This window comes from Carex rostrata, chromosome 15 (genome assembly GCF_964058835.1).
Source record: "Carex rostrata chromosome 15, lpCarRost1.2, whole genome shotgun sequence".
Classification (NCBI taxonomy): domain Eukaryota; kingdom Viridiplantae; phylum Streptophyta; class Magnoliopsida; order Poales; family Cyperaceae; genus Carex; species Carex rostrata.
The window spans coordinates 7,264,056-7,290,986 of NC_135932.1; the positions used below are offsets into that span (position 1 = coordinate 7,264,056).

At 37.6% G+C, this 26,931-nt stretch overlaps 4 protein-coding genes across 4 annotated transcripts; 3 read left to right on the top strand and 1 right to left on the bottom strand.

The window, feature by feature from the left end:
• Positions 1-1,788: 1,788 nt before the first annotated feature.
• Positions 1,789-5,221, bottom strand: LOC144566663 (uncharacterized). Its single transcript, XM_078316695.1, has 7 exons — positions 4,865-5,221; positions 4,279-4,602; positions 3,946-4,179; positions 3,302-3,658; positions 2,446-2,508; positions 2,276-2,344; positions 1,789-1,932 (listed from the first exon to the last, which is right to left on the bottom strand). Exons 1-7 carry the CDS (start codon positions 5,219-5,221, stop codon positions 1,789-1,791), a joined length of 1,548 nt encoding a protein of 515 aa, XP_078172821.1.
• A 3,821-nt stretch (positions 5,222-9,042) lies between these two features.
• Positions 9,043-11,528, top strand: LOC144566664 (uncharacterized). The gene is made up of 5 exons (XM_078316696.1): positions 9,043-9,525; positions 9,573-10,568; positions 10,665-10,769; positions 10,925-11,335; positions 11,412-11,528. Exons 1-5 carry the CDS (start codon positions 9,043-9,045, stop codon positions 11,526-11,528), a joined length of 2,112 nt encoding a protein of 703 aa, XP_078172822.1.
• Positions 11,529-12,643: 1,115 nt separating this feature from the next.
• Positions 12,644-16,509, top strand: LOC144566509 (uncharacterized). Its single transcript, XM_078316544.1, has 4 exons — positions 12,644-14,928; positions 15,009-15,308; positions 15,452-16,319; positions 16,490-16,509. The coding sequence occupies exons 1-3, from the start codon at positions 12,656-12,658 to the stop codon at positions 16,314-16,316; spliced, it is 3,438 nt and encodes a 1,145-aa protein (XP_078172670.1). The 5' UTR covers positions 12,644-12,655; the 3' UTR covers positions 16,317-16,319; positions 16,490-16,509.
• An 8,128-nt stretch (positions 16,510-24,637) lies between these two features.
• LOC144566072 (uncharacterized) lies at positions 24,638-26,931 on the top strand. The gene is made up of 3 exons (XM_078315937.1): positions 24,638-24,993; positions 25,397-25,681; positions 25,783-26,931. Exons 1-3 carry the CDS (start codon positions 24,706-24,708, stop codon positions 26,827-26,829), a joined length of 1,620 nt encoding a protein of 539 aa, XP_078172063.1. The 5' UTR covers positions 24,638-24,705; the 3' UTR covers positions 26,830-26,931.

The window sequence follows — 26,931 nt, forward strand, 5'->3', positions numbered from 1 at the left end:
GAAATTTCAAAATATAAAAAGTCGATCTGAACCGTTCATCTTGTTCTCCATATTAATATGTGCTTGGAGACCAAATTTTACATTTTTCTGAATTTTTTTACTATTTATTAAGCCACTTTGAAAATGGTTGATCCAACGGTTTTACTGTTTTGTTAAGCCACCGTTGGATCAGCAATTTTCTTATCAATTAATTATTTGTTTGTACCAATGGAGGTGTTACTCAGACTTCCTTCTCCAAGTCCTGCGGATTTCCTTTTTTTATTCATTATTTATTAGTAATTAAAATTTTCACTTTGAAATAGTATCATTTTTAAGTAGATATATCACTATAAGATTTTTTTTCCATGCTTCTAACTAGAAGAAACAGTATCATTTTGATGTTTTCTAGAAAATCTCGTAGACCTGTACGTGCGCAAAGTCTCATGTTTGTGATCAATTCTCAGAGATCTGTACTAGGGATGGTGGGAGAGCACTACTACAGAAAATGCGATCATACAAGCTCACAAAAGCTAATAACACACGATTCGACTCTGGGATATTCAAATAAAGGTATACAGCCATGGAACTTTGAACTCAATGAATCCCACTCTGGGATATTCGACTCTGCTAAGATGTTGTCCACTTCTGCCCCAATACAAATTATTCAATTGCATGGACCGGATCTGGCCCAACTTGACATGATTTGGTTATGTCAAATGTAGAATGAAGTTGGGTTCGGTAGTTTAGGCTGAAATTTCCATCGTAGATGACAAGCCATTTGAACCTTAAACTGAGTTACTGAAACTAAAACTACTTTTGGTTCCTTAATTCAGCTTGTCCTTGCTTTGGTTTAGATTGCGTTTAATGTAACACTAATAGAATCTCGGTTTGTTGCATGAATAAAATTTGGCTTGTTGCATCGGCCTACCGTTGCAACAATCCCTAAAAATGTCAGTTGCATGAGTTACCTATGCAACAAGCCCCAAAAATTACCGTTGCAACAACCCCCGTTGCAACTACTCAATTTCGGACTTGTTGCATGGCTTTACCATGCAATAACTTCTGGAATACTTGTTGCAACGGTGTGTCCATGCAATAAGTACTCATGCAACAAATCAGATGCATTGAGTAGTTACAACGATATAGCATTGAGTAGTTGCATGGATGAAGTGTGTGGGTCCCATGGATTAGTTGCAACGATAGTGTAGTGAGTTGTTGCATGGATAAATTGTGTGGGTCCCATGGATTAGTTGCAACGATAGGGGAGTGAGTAGTTGCATGGTTAAATGTCATGGGTCCCACATGGTTTGTTGCATGGGTAATTAACTTATTAGTTGCATGGACAAAGAAGGTGGGCCCCACCAGGTTATTTGCTAAGATATTGTCTGGTCCCCATATTTGTATAGATTTTGCGATGCAAAAAATTGTCATTACCAAAAAAAAAATCCAGGCCCAATTCTATAATTCACCTCGTACCAATTTGGTACCTGTACCGATTTGGTACCAACCCATAAGCAACCAAGAAATCTTTTACATTACACATTGAAACATAATAAGAAGAACAACACAAGGAAACATGGAGAGTAACATTTTAATCATTAATAATTATAGTAAATTGAAGCTTTCCTTGAAACATAGGACCAAAAAGGATTGCAACCACAGTATAAGAGGATTGCAACCACTTGTTTCTATAACCCAAATATACACACAACCCAGCATCAAAAAAGATACAAAAAGAGGCTACTTTTCTAGCTATACAAAATACCATTTTTCTGTGATAATGGTTTATAACACCCCACAGTAGCACTTTCAGGGTTGGCTGTTCTGCCTTTCTTCCCCAAACCACTCGTTGTTAGCACCTAGACATGTTGCCGCCTCATTTTCAAATTGCACATTGAGAAGTGCTTGGAAATTTCGCAAAAGATTTGATTCTGTAAAATCAGCACCTAGACCCTACATATACAACATATAGCATAGAATGAAATTTAATATTGATAATAAATTGTAGAAACCCTCGAAAAGCATTATAATAAGTATAATAGGTATATCTTCATAACCTACTACACATAAAAAATCAGTTTATCTTCATGACATAGGACTAAATGGTAAACTAAGTATATTTCTATTCTCATTTTATCTTCATAACATAGGACTAATTGATGAATTATCAGTTTAGCTTCATGCATCTAGCTAGAACCTATTTTTTTAAGCATGATACCTAAAAAGCCACAAACAAGGAAATTTCCTAATGGGGAGTAAGGTTCTTAAAAAAAGAAAAAGGTTATTGATATGATACCTGAGAGATGGCCATCGGCATTCCCGAAGCTCCTTCATGAGGTTGAGATACTGTTGTGGGACCTTGACCCTAAGCATTAATCATAGAAGAATTGTTTTAGATTATGGACATTTCAACATCCGATTAGTGAGTACTATTAACATCATCTAGTTTTAATTTGACAATCTCACCTGCAAATTAGTGATATTCCCCATTAGATCAACATTTTGAGGTCCCTGACTATAACCTTGAGCCTAAGTTAAACACGAATCCATTCAAAAGAGAATTTAGCAATCAGAAATACACAGTAAATTCAAGTGACAATAAATATAAAAATTCAGAAATTTAGAGTAAATTATATATTTCTGCAAAATACTTGAACACTTGAACCAAGGTGCAGGTAGCTTATTTTGACACGCCGGTCACCTTTCTTCCGCTTACTGCCCTTTACCATGATTTTATTGTAATAGTAAAAATTCCTAGGAATTGGTTGAACAAGTACAGTTATTTGGTTCTTCCTAGGAGTCTGGTTAGGGGTATGGTACCATGGTACTATGCATAGCGCATAATGAAGCATGCTATGGATCAATATCTTCATTTTTAAGGTTCAATAATTATTAGGAGGCTGGTTAGGGGTATGGTACTATGCATAGTGCATAATGATGCGTACTATTGTACTATGCATAGACTTAAATATTGTCTTTCTTTCCAATTCTGACATGAATATAGAACCACATGATTTGAGTCTGTAAGGAGGAGATGGGCAAATTTTACAGTGGAGATTGTTACATTGTACTTTATAAATACCAATCAATTTTAAAGTAGGAAGAGTACTTGTTAGCATGCATGTTGGATTGGGAAAAGTAAAGCTCAAGTTAAACACACAACTCGTATCATTTAATTTAGCTATTGTATCAATCTTTAGAAAATATCTTCTTCACTACTTAAGCAAGAGCTATAAGAAGTTACACTGCTAGAATCTGGACTTATAGCATGGGTTAAATTCTCAAATCCTAAACTGACATGAAAATAATAATTAGCCCGTACCTGCAAGTCAGGCCTTTGCATCCCCATCATTGCGTACAACTGCCTGAACATGATGTTATTTTGTTCTTGCATCCTATTCCTCTCTTCCCGGTCCTCATTAATACGATTAAGTCGTTCTTGTACTAGAATTGCGTTCATTTCTTCCTCCGTGTAAGTTTTCTGCAACCCATGCTGTGTCACCCCAGATTGTGAATTGGTTGGCTTGGCTCGTGTGGCTGTTTTCCCCAAATGAGAGTCAAGCACGCTCCCAAAGCCTCGCAACCTGCCACGGCTTTGTCCCCCAATGGCAGCAATGTACAAAGTGCCGTCATCCTCGGCAACATGTGCCTCATCAGCCTTCCGTTGGGTAACTTCTTCCTATGAGTTGCAGCAGGTGAGTAAAATATATAATAGAGAGATGTAGTTAATAAATTAAAAATTAATGTAAATTTATTGATATGTAGATTTGATTAGTGACTGCATCTGCCTCCATGTCTTGGTTGGGACTGTTAATTTAAAAATTAGAAAAGACGTAATTTCAATTTGATGCTATTCCTAGTTATGCCACAGTTGGGTCTGTTAATTCAGAAAATGTACAATAAATGTACTGCTAATACAAACTGCACAATAACGAGGTTCTGTGATTTTGCAAAATTACCACTTACATAAATTTTTTTGGATCTTGCATCGGTGAATTGCAGCGAGTTGACATCAAAAGTTATAGGCTCTATGGTAGTTCCAGACACGCCCTCTGTTGGTTCACCATTTTCGGTAGCTTCAGACATGGCCTTATTGGCAGCCTCATATTGAGACAGCACAGGTGATTTTCCATTTTCATCTCTACAATGCATATGTAGGTAAATCTCCTCCAATGTTGGAGTTCCTTGTTTTATCATTGCCTCCACATCAGAAGGAATAAGCAAGAATTATTGAAGGTCAGATTTTTTAGTAAATTTTAAATATTTTTAATTTACTACCACGGTAGTTATTAAGCTTACCAGTTTACCCACATGCTGAAGGGTGCTCGCTGAACCACCGTGGTGGGGGGCTGTAAATTTCATCGCTAGACGGTTTTTTTGGTTTTTGCTGCTTAACCCTTTCCAATCCTTAGTGTTGAAGATGTCACAGAGACCGTGCCAATTTGTGGGATCAAGACACCAATGCGGCTCATTGGCCTTCCATAGATCTATGTCCCACTTATATTTATCGATGCAATGGCGCCTTGCTTTGCACAGCTCCTCGGAGTACCTTTTACAAGCTATGGCATCAAAGACCTTTCGACATTCGTCCACATCTTCCCCATGTTTGTACCTATATCTTTCCTTTAAAATAAGAAAAGGGTTGGAGCATTAGTATATTGGTTAGTATTTAACAGCAAGCCTATCATGCAATTAATAGTGTAACATGCCACAGGCAGCAGGCTATGGTCAAATGCATAGCGCACATTGGTCCGTACTATGGTGGTCATGGTCATGATCATGATGATATATAATAATAATGATGATGAATGGAAGCAATAATTAATGATCTGAGATCATATGTGGAAATGTGTAATATTAAAAAAATCCCATAAATAAAGTGTACCAGAAAAGCCCTCTCGGCGTTGTTCTTTGCCTTAATTGGAAAGGCGTTGTAACTTATTAATGGTTTCGGCATGTAATTAAGGGCAAGCCTAGTTATCACCCCAGCGATCTTCCTTGGATCTTTATCACAGGAGAACTCATGTGGACCAACCCGCCATATCTCCGGTCGATCTTCAATAACATCTGTGGAGTCTGCTATAACTGCGGGCCCTCGTCCCTTTCTCTTTGCTGGTGTAACATCACAGTCAGCTGCACCGTCCAAACTCTCCACATTCTGAATCTGCTGATCCGTTGTGCGCTTCCTCTTGTTGTTCTTAGTTGCTCTTGATCTTGGCAGAGCAGATTTTTTTGGAGGCATATTTCTTGTTGTCTTGTATATTCCAAAAAAACAAACAAACAAGTGTGTTATAGGCAGCAAAGTGTGGTATATACCCAGATTTACTTGCATAGGGACCAATAGATCTTTCGAACAATAATTTTATGATAAATAACTAATTTTTTCATGTATGTAGTAGATGTGGTGTGCCAGATTAGTGGTCAAGCTTATGTGTACTGGTACTGGTAGTAGCTAGTCAAGAATTCAAGCATTCAATTGTGTACTGGTACTGGTACTGGTACTGGTACTGGTACTGGTACTGGTACTGGTACTGGTACTGGTACTGGTATTAGCTTATGTGTACTAGTACTGGTAATAGTTTCTTAATTGTGCTCAATTTGGTTAATCTTAGATGGGGAATCAAGAATTCAAGCAATCGAACATTCATGTGCTGTCTCAATCCATTAGCAGATTTTCAATTCTCCATCATGTATTGATTCAGAGAATTAAAGTTGCTTCTATGAAGCACTTCATGTATGTAATCTTTGTACTTGTATTGATTCGGAGTTCAACCCTAAGTCAAAATCTGATGGCTGTATAATAAGGTTAATAGGAGGCAGTGAGACAAATTGTAACTGGTAAATAATCCAAATTCTTATTCTACAATTTTAGGTAATTAATTTTAAAAAAATAACTGATTTTGCTGAAAGATTACATATATTAAGTGCTTCCATTTCCAAAGCTGCCATTTCAAAGATTACATAAGGGTTTTGAGACAATACATGTTTTCATTTCAAAATCAATTCAAAGATTACATACATTAAGTGCTTCCCTTTGTCTACAAGCTTGATAAATGGCAGCAATCTCACAGCAAAGGTTGGGAATTTCAAAAGCTAGGTTCCAAAAAAATATACCCTAATTGAGGGTTGAATGTACCTCCGAGAATTGAGAGAGCTACCTCCGGTGGTTAAATCTACCTCCTTTGTCGGTCAATTTCTTGGCGAGAGTGATTCAGAGACGGCTGAATCATGCATGACCTAGCCGAAAGAGGGAAAGAGAAAAAAGTGGAGGGTTGTAGTCGAAGAGAGAGGGAGGCGGCTAAGTAATATATCTGAGTAAGGGATTTCAGAATTCACATCCTCTCCGTGACCTGATAAGTAGAACATCCCCAAATTAGTATATTTGGAATGTTTTTGACCGATGCAAGAATCTCAAAGCCCTTTAATGATGGACCCACGCTAGCCCGAATCTCAAATCTGTTGGAGATTTAATCTCGCACCGTGAAGTTAGTGTCAGAACGCGTAATACCTGAGAGGAACAAACCCATGAAAATCTAGCGCTGGCTCTGAAGGGGGGAAATTTTTTTCGCAAAGTGTTGTTATTGACAGAGAGTTTTTTCCTTTTTTCAGTTTGTCCGTAATGGATTGTATATATAACCCCCAAATGTGATGTGCTGCTTTTAATGAAAACTGCTCTGTTAGTAAAAACCCCCAAATTTGAGAGGGAAGTGAAATACAGCGCCGGGAAGTGTTGTTTTGGTGGTAATTTTTGTGTGACACGTGTCCGGTGCTTACTAGCCAGTAAATTCTGGGGCCCCTAGATCAGTGATATATGTTCTAGAATAATGAGAAGAGCAATTTTAGTATAATTACATATGAATTTATAAGAATATACATTTATATTATTTGTATATAGATTTTGTAAAAGATGTAATAATTACATTTTGCTATTTTAATTATAGCACTACCTGTCATGACTATTTGATTCACATATTCAATTTATTATTTTATATTTGTTCTTTTGCATGAGAGGTGATATTTTTAAATTAAGGAAGAAAATTGGCAATTTGTGTGTTATAAAAAATTATTGAAAAATATTAGTAGTAAATTTACACGATAGTGAATGTGTAAATCGTGTTTTTACGTGTTAGTAAGCGATTTAGACACGTAAAATAGCACATTAGTACATGTATGTGTGTTAACAACTCATATGCCATATATGTGTCATGCAACATCAACAACAATTGTGGAAGGTAATGAAGAAATAAACAAAAATGTCATGCATTGATCGATCGGGATCGTTACAATTAAAGATTACTAGCTTAATTTGTATGTGTGAAAATTTGGTCAAAATTTACATTGATTTTCATATCCATCAAGCTTACGGAATATCATGCCATCGAATGGCTATAATCACATCACATCAGATCGAACCTTAAACGTAACCAAATTCAAAATCATTTTTATTGTGTATGTTAAGGGTCATCCCTTGATCATTTAAAAGTTAAATTTGAATCATTTGGAAAAAAATCAACCGTCGATTTGACACGTGAAAATGCACGGTCCACATTTAATAACACTTTGGCAAGAGCCAAATTACAACGAAACAGTATAAAATTTATATCTGTATGTATATTTTGTTCACATAATATGGTAAAATTTAGTTTTTTATTTTTTAAAATTTTGTGCATATAATTTAGTGTGCAATTATTATCTTATTGGTTACTGGGTTAATCAGAGCCCTCTGATGTGTGATGAACTGTTCAGATTTGAAAGGAGGTCTCCATTTTAGTAGATGAATTACTCGGGAACATTTTCTCTCAGATAATACCATCCGTCAGGTAGAAATTCGCCCCATCGGAAAGGTTACCTATCTTTCAAGATTCGTGCTACATTGATCAGGCGGCTACATTTGGTACCGCTAATTTTGTATTAACTCAGACCAAAAACGGAGGGGAGTAAAGAGTCTCACAGAGAGCCTTCTCCGTGTAGGACTTAGTGTTTTTTGAAACTCAAATTCAAACCTAGCTTCTCCTCCTAAAACCCTCATACTCAAGCCGCAGCCGATCGACTCACCACCTTCTCTTCTCCGTCTCTACGAAACCCTTCTCCCTCATACTCCACCCCATATCTAAGAAAACCCTCTCTACTCAGCCGATCGACTCATCCTATCTAAGAAAAACCTTTCTACTCCGTCGATCGACCCACCCTATCGCGCTGACCTCCGCTCACCCTCTCTACTCAGCCGATCTGACCTCCGCTCACCCGATCTAAGAAAACCCTCTCTGTCTCACCCTATCGCTCTGACCTCCAGTCTGACTGCCGCTCTATCGATTACTCAGTCTATCGAAGACCGAAGACTCAATCGGTTGGAGATCGCACCCATCGGAGTGATCGGTACGTAGTTTTGTTAACTTAAGTTTTTGTAAATTAGGTTTGTGTAATTTAGGATGTGTTAATTTAGGTTTGTGTAAAGATGAACTATTTACTGCATTACTGTTTTACAAAACTATATATGAAGATGTAAATTAAATGGATAAGGACCTCACTGTGAGAATACTACTCTTGCTGTCTCAGATGAGTCCTTATTACTGGTTTTTAGCTTGGTGCCAATTCTCATGACCAAAAAATTGAATCTGGTATTAGGTTACAAAACCCAGTCTTTTGTTAACTTAGGTTAAATTAAATGCACCTCTTACGGTACATCGCTCTTAAGGTGCTCTTATCCTCTAATGATCTTTCAATCAGATTTTGAACTTTTAGATTCTTTAAATCAGAATGGAAGTAGATACTGCTGAGTTGTATATTTTAGTGCTTGAAGCTAGTAGTTTGGACCAATCTAGCTGTCTCAAAGTGTGTTGAAAATTGCTATGTACTATGTATCTTATTAATTTGTGTAATTTAAGGCAAGTGTCAGTTTTAGGCAAGTTACACGTGAAATATTTGCAGCACATTTGTTCCAGTCCTAGTACCAGCTAGATTTGTAACTTTGTACCTGCCTTGAATGTTACCGTACCAGTTCAACAAGTTCTGCCATTGAGTAATAAGTTAATTTAATCTTCTTGAATTTTTTCTACAGATTACATGGCTGAACCCCAGGATGACGTCTCGCAGTCCGAGGCCATTGTTCCCCGACCGAAACGAATGTTAAGTAAGAGTCATGCAGCCAAACGCGTTATTCCACTGCACAAACCTTATTGGCGCTCAGCAAAAGTGCCAGAACCCAAGCTGCTGTCACCTGTTGCCGACCCTAAGATTCCACCGCCTAAATCCCCCGAGACCGCAGCAAATGTGCCACCATCTGGTCCATCACCTGTTGCCGCCCCCCCGCCACCTCCGATGTCAGATGCATCCGAACCCAATACTCAACCGCCTAACAACCCCGAGACTCCAGCATATGTGCCACCGCCTAAATCCCCCGAGACCGCAACAAATGTGCCACCATCTGGTCTATCACCTGTTGCCGACCCCCTGCCACCTCCGATGTCAGATGCATCCGAACCCAATACTCAACCGCCTAACAACCCCGAGACTCCAGCATATGTGCCACTGCCTACTCCAGCTCCGGTAGTACAACCTCAAAGTTCTGACAGAAGCCGAGCCAAACGCAATAGCTCGAGCACAATGCCGCCCCCCGCCGTTCCCCAAGGCTAAACAAGCCAAACGCAGAAGCAGCTGCAGCCAACGCCGCAGAAGCAGCCGCAGCCGATGCAGTAGACGCAGACTCAGCCGCTGCCGCTGCCACAGAAGCAGCATACGCATCCGCTCATGAAGACTCATCTGCAGATGACTATTTCTCTCTCAACTCAGCTGACAATTCAGACCATGATGACGCAACTGAAGACTCATCTGCAGCTGCAGACTCAACTACGACCAACGCTTCAGGTAGCTCGACCGCATCTCCACCGGTGTTGGAGGATGATGGTAGCAGGAGGTTCCAAAAGCGTCTAAGCTTACGTGAATGTCCTGAAGCCCGTGAAGCCAGTGGTGAAGACCTGGATTGGTCGTCATCTAAAGTGCAGACTCGCAAGAGAAAGAGAATTAGAAACAAGGGGTCTGACGTGAGGTGTGGACGGGGCCCAGGCAAGCCTCGTGAACCGGTTCACCCAGATAGCAGGCCCAAGCTGAAGATTGTTGGAGACCGGGAGTTCACATCAGAACCCGAGTGCACAAAAATAATCACAACAATAAGGGTTGCAACATGTGAATGCCTGCCGGGACCCATCAGGTCGTACAACATGTTTCCAACCAGGGTGAGGTTACAAATCCTTCGTAAATTCTTGCAGCGGTACTCATGGGCTGATGGCGAAGATGTCGGGCTTTGTCTCGATGTATTTGAGAGAATAGCTGCTGATGCTTATAGCCGTGTACTAGTCCAAACCAGGAAATACTACACGAACCGAATCAGCGAGGACAAGGAGAAATGGAAAGAATTTTGTCCGCAATGGTGCCAGAGTTTGGACCACTGGAAGGGTTTGTGCAACATATTTAAGAATCCCAATTGGGAGAAAAGTTCAACAATCAACCGAAATAACAAACTAATTGACGGAAAGGGAGTTGCCAGTCATGTGGGTGGATCCAGAAGCTCGTACAGGCACAAGATGAAATTGGTATTTCTTTTTTTAACAAATGTTTTTACATTACAGTGCTTCCAACAAAAAAAATGCATTGACTGACATCTTTTGACTACACAAAAATAATTTCAGATTGCTGAGAAGGGGCCTTCTGTTGATTTGAAGGATGTTTTTGACCGAACTCACTTGAAGAAGTCTGTGAACGAGTACGTCAATGACAGAGCCCGTCAAGCAGTGGTATACAAACGTTCTGTCTCTATACATATTTTATAATTAGAATAAGGGGTTAGTTATTTTGTATCTGATATGTAGTTATAATTAAAAGAGTTATTAAAAGCATTAAAAGAGTGACTTGGCATTTGAAATAACTATACTGTGTCGGTCCAATGCAGAATGACTTTAAAGCATTAAAAGAGTCACATGGGAAAGGGTTGGACGATGAAGTGATCTGGGACATGGCTGTCAAGGGAGAGGACAAGAGAGGCAGGTTGTACGGCTTTGGCATTCTGTCAAGAAAGTCAAGAGCCAATCGAGAGCTGGAGGCAATGGAGGCATCTGTATCACCCACCAAAAGCACTGCCACCTCGGCTAAAAAAAAGCAAAGAATATTCACGGCTGAGGAGGTGGAAGCGTTAGTAAAGGATACACTAGCCGCTGCAGAAAAAGGGTTTGCCGAGAAGATATCTGAAGTAGAGAAGCGACACAATGCAGAAAGGGAAGCGAATAAAGAAGAAACTCTCTACAGGAAGATGTGTTTAGACGCGCTCTCTAAACATATAGGATTTCAGCCTCCTCCATTCCCTGTAAGTCCAATGGAGTTTATACCTCTGCATATTTATACCTTTGCATATTTATCAATCTTTTGCTGCATTTTGTTAGGGGGGGACATCAAATGTCGAGGCAGCTGGTGGCAGTAGGGGCAATCAAGAAGGGGGAGAGGAGGGCAATCCAGAAGGGGGAGAGGAGGGTAATCAAGAGGGGGCAGAGGAACCTTGATCCGGGAACTCTGTCATTGCCAAGCGTGGTTTTAACAGTTGTAATGCAGTAGTTGAAAGACATGCGCTAACAATATATATACCAGAGGATGTGCTAATGTCCTTCAAATTTATCAATATGTGAACAATTAAGTAGGATGTGTTAATGCGCAAACAATATTAATTAGGATATGTTAAATTATGTAGGATGCGAACAATTAAGTAGGATGTGTTATTTATGTAGGATGTGTTAATGCGCGAACAATATTAATTAGGATGTGTTAATTTCTGCATTTTCTGGTTGTGACAAGTAGGATGTGCATTTTCTTATTGTGACAAGTGGTAGAAATAAATGAATTTTGTTAACTACATGAACTACATAATTTCATGCGTACAAAGTGGGTACGCAAGAAGATGCGATTAAAACTAAAAAAGAAATGTCAGTATTTCTATCGGTCCCCCTATGGAAATGTGAATTGCTCTCTGACTCCACAACGAAAACAATCTCACAGACCCCATTTGAACATTATTCCATTTTCAAGGACCTCTTCCTATCTCTATCTCTCTCTCTCACGAAAACCATCTCTCTCTCTTTCTCTCTCTCTCTCTCCCTCTACCTTCGCTCCCTCTACCCCTCTCTCTCTCTAATCTCCCTCGCTCTACCTCTCTCTAATCCCTCCTATCTCTTTCCACACTCTTTCTCAGTCACCAGCTGGTGTAAATTGTCTTAATAGGTACAGATTTTTGGGCTCCTTTTTTTTTTCCTTAAAATCTAAACACTGTTACTGAAATTAATTAATGTACTTTTAATTTCTATCTCCACTTGGTCATGACTATATGCACATTAGCATCTCTCCCACTTTTTATGGGTATGGTTCTGCACCTTGGCATGTGCACTTTAGGTGTTTGATGTAATGTCTAAGAGAACTTGGTAGCCAATAATGGACCAGCAATCCAAATTGAATATTACTAGTAGGTTAGAAATGCAAATACAATAATATATATCTACCACTTGGGTGAATTAATATATATATAACACTTGTGTAAACTAATACCTATCTACCACTTGTAACAAATTTTTGCTAATTGCATCTCATTCTTTTTTTTTATATAACTTAACTAATGCCTCGATGGTATAGGTAACTTCATATGGCCACTCACAATCGTGAGTGGATGTACAACAACCGAACACGAGTTGCACCCGAATTTGTTAGTGGTGTTCAAGAATTTGCGCGAGTGGCATTATCCAAACCCGATGTTGTGACTATCGACGCAAATGGAAGGAAATGTATCCCTTGTCCTTGTAAAAAATGCGCAAACCTCTATCGTCGAGATGTGGAAACCGTAAAGATACACCTTTATAAGCACGGTTTTTGCGCCCTATATGGGGTTTGGCACAAGCACGGGGAGTCGGTTCCCGAGGAAGCTATCAATCCCCCATCCCCTCCACCAACTGATGCAATGGGAGATATGTTAAGGGACGCCGCTGGACCAAGTTTCGATTGGGACGATGACCAACCCACCGGATTAGCAAAGAATTTCTTCGACATGCTAGCCGCATCGGAAACACCTCTTTGGGAAGAGAACTTGATCGGTCCTTTGAAATGCGAAAACCACACCATATTGTCGGCGGTCACGCAAGCCTTAGCGTTAAAGTCGGAACACCAATTGAGCCAAAAGTGCTATGATGGGATGATGAGCCTCATTAAGAGCATGCTTCCTCCTAGTTCAAAAATGCCGGATAATTTCTACAAATCGAAGAGATTGATCGAGGGGTTGGGCATGGAACATAGGAAGATAGATGTATGCCCAAACTTTTGTATGCTTTATTACAAAAGGAACGAGAACAAAACATGTTGCGATGTATGTCAAGAACCGAGATATAAGCCACCGGGACCAAATAAAGATGCAAAACCCGTTCCACGAAAGACACTCCGTTACCTTCCTATCACCCAAAGATTCCAAAGGATGTACATGACCAAATCAAATGCGAAAAATATGAGATGGCACAAGGAGGGTAAACGTGACAAACCCGGGATTATGGTGCACTCGGCTGATGGTGAGGCTTGGAAGCATTTCATGGAGAAGTATCCGGAATTCGCAAAAGAGGTGAGAAATGTGGTGTTCGGTATGACAACAGATGGATTCATGCCTTTCAACTTTAGTGCAGCTCCGTATTCATGTTGGCCGGTGTTTATCTTTCCATATAACCTATCACCGGGGATGATAATGAAAGAAGACACCATGTTCCTCGCGCTTGTCATCCCCGGACCAAAGCATCCGGGACGTGACATTGACATTCTTCTTGAACCGTTAATTGACGAGTTCAATAAATTATGGTTGGGAGAGGAGACATGGGATGCATATAGAAAGGAGAATTTCAAGATACGTGCATCACTTATTTGGACGGTGAGTGATTATCCCGCTTATGAAATGCTAAGTGGGTGGGGTACACATGGACGATTGGCGTGCTATTATTGTCAAGAGAAAACAAAGGCCTTTCGACTAGTGTATGGTGGAAAACCAGTTTGGTTCGATTGTCATAGATGCATGTTGCCTCCGGATCACCCATTTCGTCGAGATAAAAAGAATTTCATAAAAGGAAGAGTCGAGTCCGATGGGCCACCTCACATAAAAATGGGCGAGGAGATTCTCGAGGAAGTGAGCCAACTAGATGAGATCATATGGGGCAAAACTGCGGGCTTAGACCAAATTGAGGGTTATAAGGATACCCACCATTGGCAAAAGAAGAGTATTTTTTGGAAATTACCATATTGGAAGGACAATCTTTTGCCTCACAATATTGACATTATGCATTTGGAGAAAAACTTTGCGGATAATCTGATTAACACGCTCTTAAACATAGGTGGCAAAACCAAGGATAATGAAAAATCAAGGAAAGATTTGGCTCTCATTTGCGATCGTCCCAGTCAGCACTTAACCCCGCACCCTCGAATCCCGGGAAAGATGATAAAAAATATGGCTCCATATGCACTTACTATAGTGCAAAAAAGAAAAGTTTTGACATGGTTAAAGGACTTAGTAAGGTTTCCCGATGGCTATGCATCGAATTGGTCAAGGTGTGTTAACCTCACAACATGTACCCTAACTGGGCTAAAGAGCCATGATATGCATGTGTTCATGGAGCGCCTACTTCCCGTCGCATTTCGCGACTTTGTCCCCGATGAGGTTTGGGATGTTTTATGTGAGATCTCAAGTTTTTTTAGAGAGATATGTGCCAAGGAGCTCTTACCATCCCGTATCGACCAATTAGAAAAGGATATTCGTGTTACAATTTGCAAAGTGGAAAAAAAATTTCCACCGAGTTTCTTCGATTCAATGGAGCATCTTGTGGTGCACGTAGCACACGAGGCTAGATTGGGTGGGCCAGTAGGGTCCCGGTGGATGTTCCCATGTGAAAGGTTTGTTGTTTTTCTACGATTCTTTTTAATTACATAATAAAACACTACTTAACTACCCGCACTAACTCTTTAAATTTTAGGCGTAACAAAGAACAACGGATGAGAGTGACGAACAAAGCACGTGTGGAGGGTTCAATTGTCGAGGCTACAATTGTCAAAGATATATCAACCTTTTGCTCAAAATATTTTGAAGAAAATCCTCGAAATGGCCAACAACAAGTTACAAAAAGTAAACCTTCGCAGGGAGGACTGTCGGTATTTTATAATCTTGGCCGTCCCGTTGGAAAGGAAAATCGAGTAGTTCTCAATGATAGGGACTATAAAGCATCACACTACTATGTCCTTCAAAACTGCCCCGAGATCCGTGACAAGTATGAAAGGTACAATCCTAATTAATGTTTGTCTTGATGATCTAAAAAATAACCAAAATCTTATTTTTATCTTGCATCCTAGTCAAAATGGTTTACCGTGCATGCTAGTCAAACTATCAAAATCTTATTTGTGTATATGCTTGAATTTGTAGGGAGTTCGATACATGCATGCTCAACAATGGTACAAGACCGCAAGATTTGGACAAAGTTCGTCAAGAGAGTTACGGAGATTGGTTACGAGAAAAGGTACTCTCTATTGATGATTGTGATAATTACATCCGAAAGGCGGGACTCAAGCCATCTAAAGTCGCAAACTGCTACGAAGTGTACGATATAAACGGGTATAGATTTCACACCAAAAATTATGGAAAAAACAAGGCAACAAAAAGTAGCGGTGTTTGCATCAAAGGAGAGTGGGATGAAAATGGGGAGCAACACGACTACTACGGAATTCTTGAAGATATAGTTGAGCTAAATTATGATGGAGGCAACAAGGTGGCTCTCTTTAAGTGTATTTGGTTTGACATTACAAATGGGGTAAAAAAGGACACAAAACATGGAATTGTCGAGGTGAAACACGCTTCTCGGCTAAAAGGTTTTGAGCCGTATGTATTGGCATGTCAAGCCGTTCAAGTAGTCTACATTCCCTATGCATCCGACACTCCTCTAAGACGTCAATGGTGGGTAGCAATGAAAACAAGCCCGAAAGGCAAGTTTCGTGTCGAGGAGGTTGTCGATGAAAATATCGAATTTTACCAAGAGGAAATGACGGATAATCCGGTATTGGAACCAAATGAAGAGGGCTTTAATTGGGACAATGAGGTAATTAGAGAAAATGAGTTCGAACTAGTAGACGATACGATGGAGATTTCACCAATAGTGGCGGATAACGAGAACCCTATAGAGGGAGGTGATGAAGGTTACGACACGGAGCAAGAGTATGACATGCAAGAAATTGAGGAAGGACTTGGTTACGGACTAAACCTCGAAGATCAATCCGATGAAGATGGTTATTAATTGGTAATTTTTGGTGTAATGGGTTGCATGGCAAATTCCCAACCATATAAAGTTTGTATTAATTATAATAAAAATAAAAATATATATTTCATATGGAACTTGTTAAAGCAGAACTGCATGGTTGAAAAGAATAGCAAATTGATTAAGATGGTTATTATTTGAAATACTTACAGGAGAAGGCAATTAATGAAGGCTTTGCTCATCGCTTGCTCGTCCTCTCAATAACTTTCTAATGTTTACTCTCAAGACCAAGTTTCAAGATTCTACAATTTAAGTTTCCGAATTATTTGTGTATCTCTTTTATTTTGTAATATACTGCTCTAATTCTTTTTGCTAAGATTTACAAAATATATTTAATTTAAAAGGAGAGATCAAATTTCCTTCTAAATTTGAACAATATTAAGTAGGATGTGAAGAAATTAATAAACTGCTGTAATGTATAAGATTATATTCAATTTGAAAGGAGAGATCAAATATATATAGAAAAGCCACTGTCCAGAAATTCAATAATTGTTGCATGGGTAGGCCCATGCAACAAATAGTTCAAAAAAATCGTCAAAACTTGTTGCATGGGTAATCCATGCAACAAATAGTTCGCAAATAATCCTCCAAACTTGTTGCATGGGTTACTCATGCAACTGTTTAGTCTAGATTTTGGAGAATTGTTGCATGGACAAGTCCATGCAACAAATAGTTTTCACATAATTGTTGCATGGGTTATCCATGCAACTGTTTAGTCTAAATTTGGGAGACTTGTTGCATGGATATGGGATGAGTTGTTGCATGGACATTCATTAAAATACACTTTCTATCCTTGCTAGCGGGTCACGGGTCATCAAATATTTGTTGCATGGATAAATAAGAGGCAGCTGCATGGATAACCATCAAACTTGTTGCATGAGTAACTGTTGCATGGGACTACCGTTGCAACAAATTTAACTGTGTCAGAATTGCCAATATTTGTTGCATGGACACTACTTAACCATGCAACAATTATTTTTAACCATGCAACAAACCGAGATTCTAGTAGTGTAATTTATACAAAAAATATTGTGGAATAAGATCAACTTAATGTCAGAAGTCACAACGAAAAAGCCTCAGTTGTGGAATATTCAACGCCCCAGGTACAATTAATAAAACCAATTTGCTTGAGTGCTCTTTGATATAAAAAACACTCCATATATGTTAGCTAACAAAATATAGTCTTTGAGAAAAAGTTTGCAACATGTGCTAACATTTGTCAGATATGAAATTATTTCTTCTTCTTATTGGGCCTGTACAAACTACAGACAAGAGAGCTGACACCAAGATTGTAAGAATTTCTGATAACGTGTTGTAAAATTGAATAAAATTGTAACAAAAGTAAAATAAATAACAAGAGAAATATAAAGAGAGAAATAGCATAATTTTTATTCTCTTCTTTTGTGAGTACAATACAAGTTAAAAATACTTTATTTACAGACTACAAATCAGAACTCCTATAATAGCACGTTGATATAATGGGGACTGAATAGTGTATCTGTCCAGAGACAATCTCAGCCTTCCATCTAACAAATCCAACAGTTGTAAATGATTGTGTTGAATATGAGATATTATACATGCATTTTATACATTCATTTGTGTATAAGTCTGAAATTAATTATAAACTAACTCGCCACATACTAAACTACATAAAAATTGTATCCCTTTTTTCCACCTTTTTCCTTTCCCGACGCACTGAAAACGCGTCTTTCTCCTTTTGCTTTCCTCTCTTCCGTTCCACCGCTCCAGAAAATGATTTCTTCCTTTTTTTTCTCTTCGGATTCATTCTCTCTCTTCGATTTTACTCCCTCTTTTTTTTCTCTCTTCGTTCTCCTTCCTCTTTTTTTTTTGTTCTGTCGTTAAAAGGAATTAGAGTTACACATGGAATCCATCTCGCACGCATCTCGCAAGAGCCAAACCCATATACCCTAGCTACCCGCCTCTCCTCTCCGCCACATATTTCTTCTCCTCTCTGCCGCCCTGAAGTGTAAACCCTAGCGTTTCTTTCTGGTCAAGAGACGGAGCAATGTGCTTAGTCAAATCTTCTCTGGTTTCAAGGTCTCGCCCTCTCTCTTTCTCTATCTTTGTTATTTTTTCACTAAGTTTAAAGATTTGGGTTTTTCTTTTCTTTGCTCGGTGCTATGTCCGTCGCTACCTGGACATGGTGCTATATCCAGATTATAATCTATTAAGATTGGTTTTACTAAATAACCGACCCAAATGTGCATGCATTAGGATTAAAAAAAAAAAAATTAGGATCGGTTGTTTCAAATAACCGATCCTAATAGTACTATTAGGATCGGTTATTTGAAACAACCGAACCTAATTCCCTTTTTCTTTTTCTTTTTCCTTTTCAGAACCAACATTTTGTAAATCCATATATAATGCATTACATATTATAACAAGAAATTTAAATCCAAAAACAGATCTAAACAGAGATATTATGTTACTGCAGAGTATAGGCAAACGAACACAATAAATAGTAAATGCATATATCATTTGCTCGGTGATAGGCAAACAAACACAATAAATAGTAACTGCATATACCATTTGCTCGGAGATAGGCAAACAAACACAATAAATAGTAAATGCATTTGAAAATAATTATATGAATAATCTCTTAGGCTTTTGACTAAACAAAATACCAATCGTTGTATCTACCATTGAACAAAAACTTAAATTGAATTTTTGAGGCACTAAACGACGTTTTTTTGCAATTTTGATGCTTCAAATACTCAATGGTTTCCATCGGGTGATATTCGGATTCGTCTCATCCTCCCCTTTCCGAAAAGTTGTCATACGCTCAAATCCGACTTTCCTAGCCAAAGTTATGGATGTTTAAAGTTTTTTCGAAAGCTAAACTTTGGAAATTTATAATTAATTGTAGAAAAATCAAAATAAATTGAAATTTGTATCAATTCTATGTATTTTTCAATGCTCTACATGCTGGTGTAATTGCTTTTGTAATTTGGTCCCTGTATCAGTCCAGACTTGCTGATTTACCAGCAAATATCAAATTTGATATTTTTAGTGCATGCACTATACCAGCGGCCTTTGTCTAGTGCTTGACTGCTAAGTTTGGACTTGGTACCATACCAGAGGTCAGTCTAGGGCGCTATTGCAACGCTATTTAGAACCTTGTTTTTGGCATACAAGAAAATTTTTTCTTCACAAAATTATTTAAATCAAAATATTAAGATTTCTAAAAAAACAAAATAGTATTAAATTATTTACAAAATAGTATTAGGATCGGTTATTATAAAGAACCGATCCTAATTCCTTTTTTTTTGTAGAACCAATATTTTTTTGCAGAATTAGAATCGGTTAATTCAAAAAAACGGATATTAGAATCGGTTATAAAGAACCGATCCTAATTTTTTTTTTTGCAGAATTAGGATTGGTTATTTGTAAAAACTGATCCTAATAATATTAGGATCGGTTATTATAAAGAACTGATCCTAATAGTGCATACATTAGGATCGGTTTTTTCGAAGAACCGAACCTAATGTATGCACTATTAGGATCGGTTTTTATAAAGAACCGATCATAATTAGCATAGTATTAGGATCGGTTCACTTAAAAAGCCGATCTGAATAGTTTTTAGGATCGGTTTTTTGTTTTTTTTTTTAATAAACCGATCCAGATAGGTATTAGTATCGGTTGTTCCATATAACCGATCCAGATAGGCCGATCCTAATTCCAGTTTTTCCACTAGTGGTTGTATGTACGTCCATCGAGCAGGCATCGAAAAATTCCACATTTTTTTTTTGCTATCGCGATAGCCACAAATCAGGTCATCGGCACAGTCAGAAATCACCGATTCCCATGACTATTTCCTCGTTGATTTTGCCAAACGCGGATATCGCTTTCCAGGGAATTAGAATGACAAGAAATCACCATCTAAAAGTACGAACCAGGCAATATTTTTTGCCACTTGGAATGACGCAGCGAGTAGCTAGCGATAAGTTTGTCCTCTTAAAAGGATTGTTTCGGTTTTAAGCTAAAGAAAAATACGTAACTGCCTAAAAAAATTAATATAACTACTAAAATAAAGAAAATAATATATTTCAATGGAGTTTTTGCAAACGATTTTTTTTTGTGGTTGAAACAATTTAACCGTGGATAAAGAAATAATAACTGAGTGAGGGTGCTATTTACCCACGGTTGGGATTGGAGGAGCCGTGGTTAATGAGGTGTGAGTAGAAAAGTTTAGCATTTAACCACGATTTTGAACCCTGAGCAAAAGGGGGTGTGAATAAGTTTGAGCCGTGGGTAAAAAGATATCAAAATCCTCTTACTATAGTTTTCATTTCCCTCAATATTTTCATTTGCTCCTCTCCCTCTCAATAGTCAGTACGAGGGTTTTTAATTTCAAAATCTCTCTCTCCGCCACTCAGCACAAATCCGCCCCCTCACTCTCTGCCGTTCAACAACTTCGTCGCCCCCCTCCTTCTACCACTCAGTGCAACGCTGGCCCCCGTCTCTCTCTTGGCATGGGGGGTACTGATTTTTCTCTGTGTTTTCATTCAATAACTGTCCATGTCTGAAGGTTTTAATTAGATGAAATTCTTGTCTTGTCCATTGATTATGTGGAAGTTAAAGCCTGTCTATTTGGTGTTTGGTAATTCGTATTTATTGTGTCCGTAAGGTGTTCGATAAAATCCCACAAAGATTAGTTTTGTTATTTTTATGGGACCTGACACAAATTCCATCCAGTATGTTAGAAATTGAATTTACAACACAATTTTTACATGTGGTAGTAATTTGTTAAGATTCGATTTTCTCCTTATATATTTGATAATTTTTACAAGAGAAATTTATATATAGTTGTGTCTGTTATTCTGCAAGTGAGTCAGTGCAGGTAAAACTTATCTCCACCACTGCACTTGTACGTCTGTTGCATGTACTTCATGATCTCCATTATATATGATTAAAGAATCAAAACCTTTGTAAATTAAATCGAGTAACAAAAGGTTCAAGAGAAATTCAACCTTGAACAAGCCTCCTCTGATACAGAACCATTTTTACTTATTTACTTAAGCTTGCCTGCTTTGGTTTAGTAATCATGTGAGTCATGACATAATACTCACATTATTGGTTGAAATATATTTTATATTATTTTTGAATCATGAGATAATGTCTGTTTTTTTTTTTTTTTATATTACTCGTGCAACATAATTGCTAGCAAGGATGCATTATAGCATTAGTTGCTAGCAACATAATTATTGGCTTAGTTATTCACACCTCAGCAATTTATTTTGATAAGAAGCACCTACAAGGTTAATTTATTGACCAACTTTGATCAGTGTTAGGTCAAGTTTTGGCTGGATCAATTTTGTGTCTTGTATTGTTATGATCAGGTTGTATATTGTTTTCTAGTGATTGTCATCTTTCAGGGTCGATGCGTGTCAGGTTGGGCTTAGGTTGTATATTACTTCTATAACAGCAGCACGGCAGAAAACGAGCTCTCTTTGTAATATCAGATTTCATGATTTTTCACTTACGGTTACTTTATGGCTTAGGGGCATGTCAGAGATTTGTTCTGACTCGGTTGCATGATATGTGCCATGTCAGGTTATGCCAACTCCACTTTATACTAAAGTCATATTTAGTTAGTTTTAATCAGAATTGGTTGGTTTATTTCCTTTGTACAACTACCAAAGAAATTCACACTAATAACCTTTTTCACTTCTGTAATTCAGTGCCAACAACAGTACTTGGGTTGGGAGTGCGGATATTATGTGATGAAATTCATGCACTCATCCGTCACAAGGCATCAAAAAACCATTCCAAAGAATGTATGTTACTTTTATTTACATTATTTTATTTTATTTTAATAAAAGTGCCATGTGTTCTATTTTATTATATTTGTTCTATAAAACACCGGTAGAGGAACCCACCTGGTACTGAACTGGTTATCATTGTCTTGCTTCTCTGGGTTTGGTATATTGCTATAGTAACCCATGTGCTCTATTTCTTTTTCTGAATACTGATATTTTGAATTGAATTTAACCAATGTACCTAAACTTGTTTCGTAAGTATATATTTGGGTATAATTATACAAAAACTGCACTGTGTATATGTCACCTCTTAAGCTTATTAATCAGCTTTTGTTGTGCTTGAATTGAAACTTATTTAACTGAATTTGTTCAGTAAATAGATGATTTTTGGTACAAGATTATTGAACATATGCACTGTGCACAATATTCCTCTTTAGTTCATACCTAGGTTTTCCAAGAAAATCATAGGGTTTTTCTAAATTTACTTGAGTTCATTTAACATTTTATAATCTTGCATGCAGTTTGGTGTTGCGCCTCACTCGATGGATTGGTTCCATGAAATTAGATGTATGTGGGCTAGAGTGTTCATGGATGAGCCCTTAAAAGTGATATGTTCTAAATACTTGATTCTAGTTCTAGTTCTAAATACTTTGCAGTTCTTACCGTCTACTTTTGAATGTGTATGTGGGTTATATATAGGACAATGTTTATGGAAGTTTGAATATGATGTATTGTGTACTAGGAATTGTCTAACTCTAAATAGTCTATTTATATAGTGATATTTTGTTCAAATTAATGTAGTGATTTTAGTATATATGTGCTGTAGTGAGAATTGGAAATTGTGTGAATTTTGGTATTTGAAATGGCTATAAATATTGATATTGTTGATCAATTAAAAAAAACTATTATAAATATACAGAAATGGACAAATTAAAATTACTATCTAACCTGTGGCTGAAAGGGTGTGGGTAAAAGGGTGAAAAGTAGCGCTAATCAGAGCAGCCGTGGGTGATATTTAAATTTAGTCACGGTTCGGCAACCGTGGTTGTAAAACTTGACTTTTACAAACACCCGCATGAGTCACGGTTGTACATCCGTGGTTGATTTCTATTTTTGACCGTGGCTAATGTATTTTTCTGTACTAGTGAATGGAGTTTCTGCTTTGAGACGATTTTTTTTTGGTCCAAAAGAGGCCATTAGCCCATTACAGTTTGCGTCCGATAACGAATATAGATCTTTTGACAAACTTTTCGGAGTGAGGTCATAAAAAGAAATCATATTTTATCATAAAAATTAACTCAAAATTTGTAGTCCGAAATTATATATATTAATATTTTTTTCTGGATTTCTTTGACATGCTATCGTCCTTCTTTAACAACTATTTAGTTATATTTAACATATATATATATATATATATATATATATATATATATATATATATATAGAGAGAGAGAGAGGTGGGCTACGGTGAGTTGCGAAGTAAAGCGACTATTTTACTTCACGCTCATATTTTGTGATTTTAAAGTTCAAAACGTCGATCCGAACTATTCATCTTGTTCTCCATATTGAAATGTGCTTGGAGACCAAATTTTACATTTTTTGGAATTTTTTTACTATTTACTAAGCAATTTTGAAAGTCGCTGATCTGATGGTCCAGAAAATTTTACTGTTTTTTACTGTTCACAGCAAAACAGCAATTTTAAAAAATGCTTAATAAATAGTAAAAAAATTCCAAAAAATGTAAAATTTGGTCTCCAAGCACATTTCAATATGGATTAAACACCTAACGGTTCGGATCGGTTGTTTGAACTTTCAAAATAAAAATACGGCGTGAAGTAGAAACGCGTTTTACTTCGCAACTCACCGTAGCCCACCTCTATATATATATATATATATATATATATATATATATATATAGGCTAATATACAATCGATTATTCCTAGCCTCTCGTGTAACCAAGTCGTTTTCCGATTTTTAAAGTTCAAATGATCGACCCAAACTGTTACATGTGATCTCCGTATTAAAATGTGCTAGGAGACCAAATTTTACATTTTTTGAAATTTTTTTACTATTTATTAAGCCACTTTGAAAATCGCTGATCCAACAGTAGCTTCTGATTTTACTGTTTGATTAAACCATCGTTGAATCAGCGATTTTTAAAGTGGCTTAATAAATAGTAAACAATTTCCAAAAAATGTAAAATTTGGTCTCCTAGCACATTTTAATATGGAGATCACATCTAACGGTTTGGATCGATCATTTGGACTTTAAATTTGGACTTTAAAATCGGAAAACGACTTGATTGCACGGAAAGCTAGGAACAATCAATTGTATATTAGCCTATCTCTCTCTGTATATATGTATATATATATATATATATATATGATTATTGTTCATAAATAATTGAAAGAACGCAGTAAATGGACAGAAGATTACATTTCCATTGACTCAACATTAGTTGTTTGGGTCAACACGCTGCACAAACTCTATTTAAGGGCTAGTGTTGTGTATGGAAACTCCACCAAAGAAAGAGCTTTCTCAAAAAAAAAAAAATAATAATAACTCCACCAAAGAAGAGAGACTGACAATGGATAATCTCTCTACAAGACTAGAAGAGGCCTCTCATGCTGGAGATGTGAATTCATTGAAAGAGCTTCTCAAGAAAGATAAGCTGTTGCTCGTGAAACTGATTGGGAGTACATCAGTGATAGATAACCCCCTACATATTGCTTCAATGCTTGGACATGCTGATTTTGTCCGCGAAGTTATCTATCACAGACCCGAGCTTGCGAAGGAGCTCAACGGCAACGGATTGTCACCTCTGCATTTGGCTGCCGCTCACGATCACGTCGCTGTAGTCAAGGAGTTGTTGAAGGTAATATGATCAGTTCTATGTTTTAAGCGACTCTTTGTCACGTCTTTTTTTATTTATTTTTATTTTTTAACTTTGTACATAGTACCCAGACAATAATCCTTGACTACAGTATGCAAACTAATATAAGTACTTTGATGAACTTACGGACAAACAATTTTTCATGGAAAATTAATGTTTTTAGGACGACTGGCAAATTAAAGTTATATGGACATTGATGGATAGTACTTTGCTTGCACAATATAAGTATGCAAACTAATAAGTAAACGAGATTCAACTGAGGACACCACTACGACATATATATTATGTACCATTAACTTGTACAAAATTTGTTGTCAGCAAACCTTCAAGATCGATCTTACTATTTACAAAAAATGAATGTAAAAATGTTCATTTTTGGCTGCAGGGTGGCTCAGACATTTGTTTAATAAGTGAGAAACAAGAAGGATTACTGCCGCTTCAAATTGCTGTTAAAAAAGGAAGGACAGCAATAGTCAAAGAGTTAGTGGAAGCCTGTGAGGAGGCAGTCCATAGGCTTACAAATGGTGGAGAAACTATTCTTCATTTGGCTATTCAATATAATTCATTCGACACAGTTGAGTTCTTGATCGACCGAATGTGGGACCTTAATGCAAAGGACAACAGAGGAAATACTATTTTGCATCATTCCGTGGCAAGCAAGAACTTATCAGTATGTCATATCTCTATTACTAATATAAAATAAGTGAGTAATATCTTCATATCCTTGATGCCTTTCTAAGCATGTACTTAACAAATTGCACCTGATCTCAGGTAATCAAATTTTTGTTGGGTAAATCAGCTATCGATGTGAACACCATGAACTTGAAGTTGTCAACTCCACTCGATGTTCTGCTGGAATCACGGCAGCAGAATGGTGATCTCATCATTGGCGAGACGATACGAGCAGCTGGGGGAAAGACAGCAGCTGAAGTGTTGTCTCAATCAGAACCTGTCTTCAGGGACTCATCTGTTTCAAGTGATAGCAAAAACCCAATACCAATGCCAAGAACGTCAGTTGGGCAACCCCGTTGTCTTACAACCAGAAATGATATAGAAGAAACAACTTTAAGTGATAGCACAAACCCAATACCAAAGCCAAGGAAGAATGATCCGCAATATCTATTGTTGGTGGCAACATTGGTGGCGACTGTCACCTTCCAAGCAGCACTAAATCCTCCAGGAGGATTTAATTCTGGTGATGATAAAAACGATGGGAACACACAAGCTCCAGGAGGATTTAATTCTGATGATGATACAGAATATGGGACCTCAAACAAAGGTTTACCTGTTCTCAGCGGATATTTATATTATTTCGTACCATTTCTCATGATTGCACTTTTTTTATCTGTTAGTGTAATGATGCTTTTGTTGTGTGTGGTCCCACGGAAGAAACCAATTGTGATGAAATTGTTGATGTTGGTGATCTGGGGTGCTACTTTCGCAATGGGTCTGGCATTCACTGAGGGCATATATGTACTCTACTATAATACCTACTATAATCATTATAAACAGGTCAAAATGTTGGTCTACGGATGGTATATTGTCTTGAGGCTCGCTATCACATGGTTGCTAGTTCGCTTTCTTATTTTCATCCTGAAAATATCTGGATTATGGAAGCCAGTTGGACGGCGTTTAGCTTCGCTCAAGACAGGCTGCTTGTTGAAGTGGCAACAATTTAAGAGTACATCAAAAATTAATTGGTCAAATTATTTTGAGTTGTTCAAAAAGCTAATAGGCATTGTATTGATCCTAGGTGCTCTGGCGGGAATTATCACTGTATGGGTTTTCTACAAATCTACACCGTTTTGGGAAATATAAAATGGGTCAAAGTCTTTTCTTTTAGTTTAATTAATTATACATATATGATGTATCTTTCTATGTATATATTTAATTTTCTTAAAGAAATTGTATTTGGTCTCA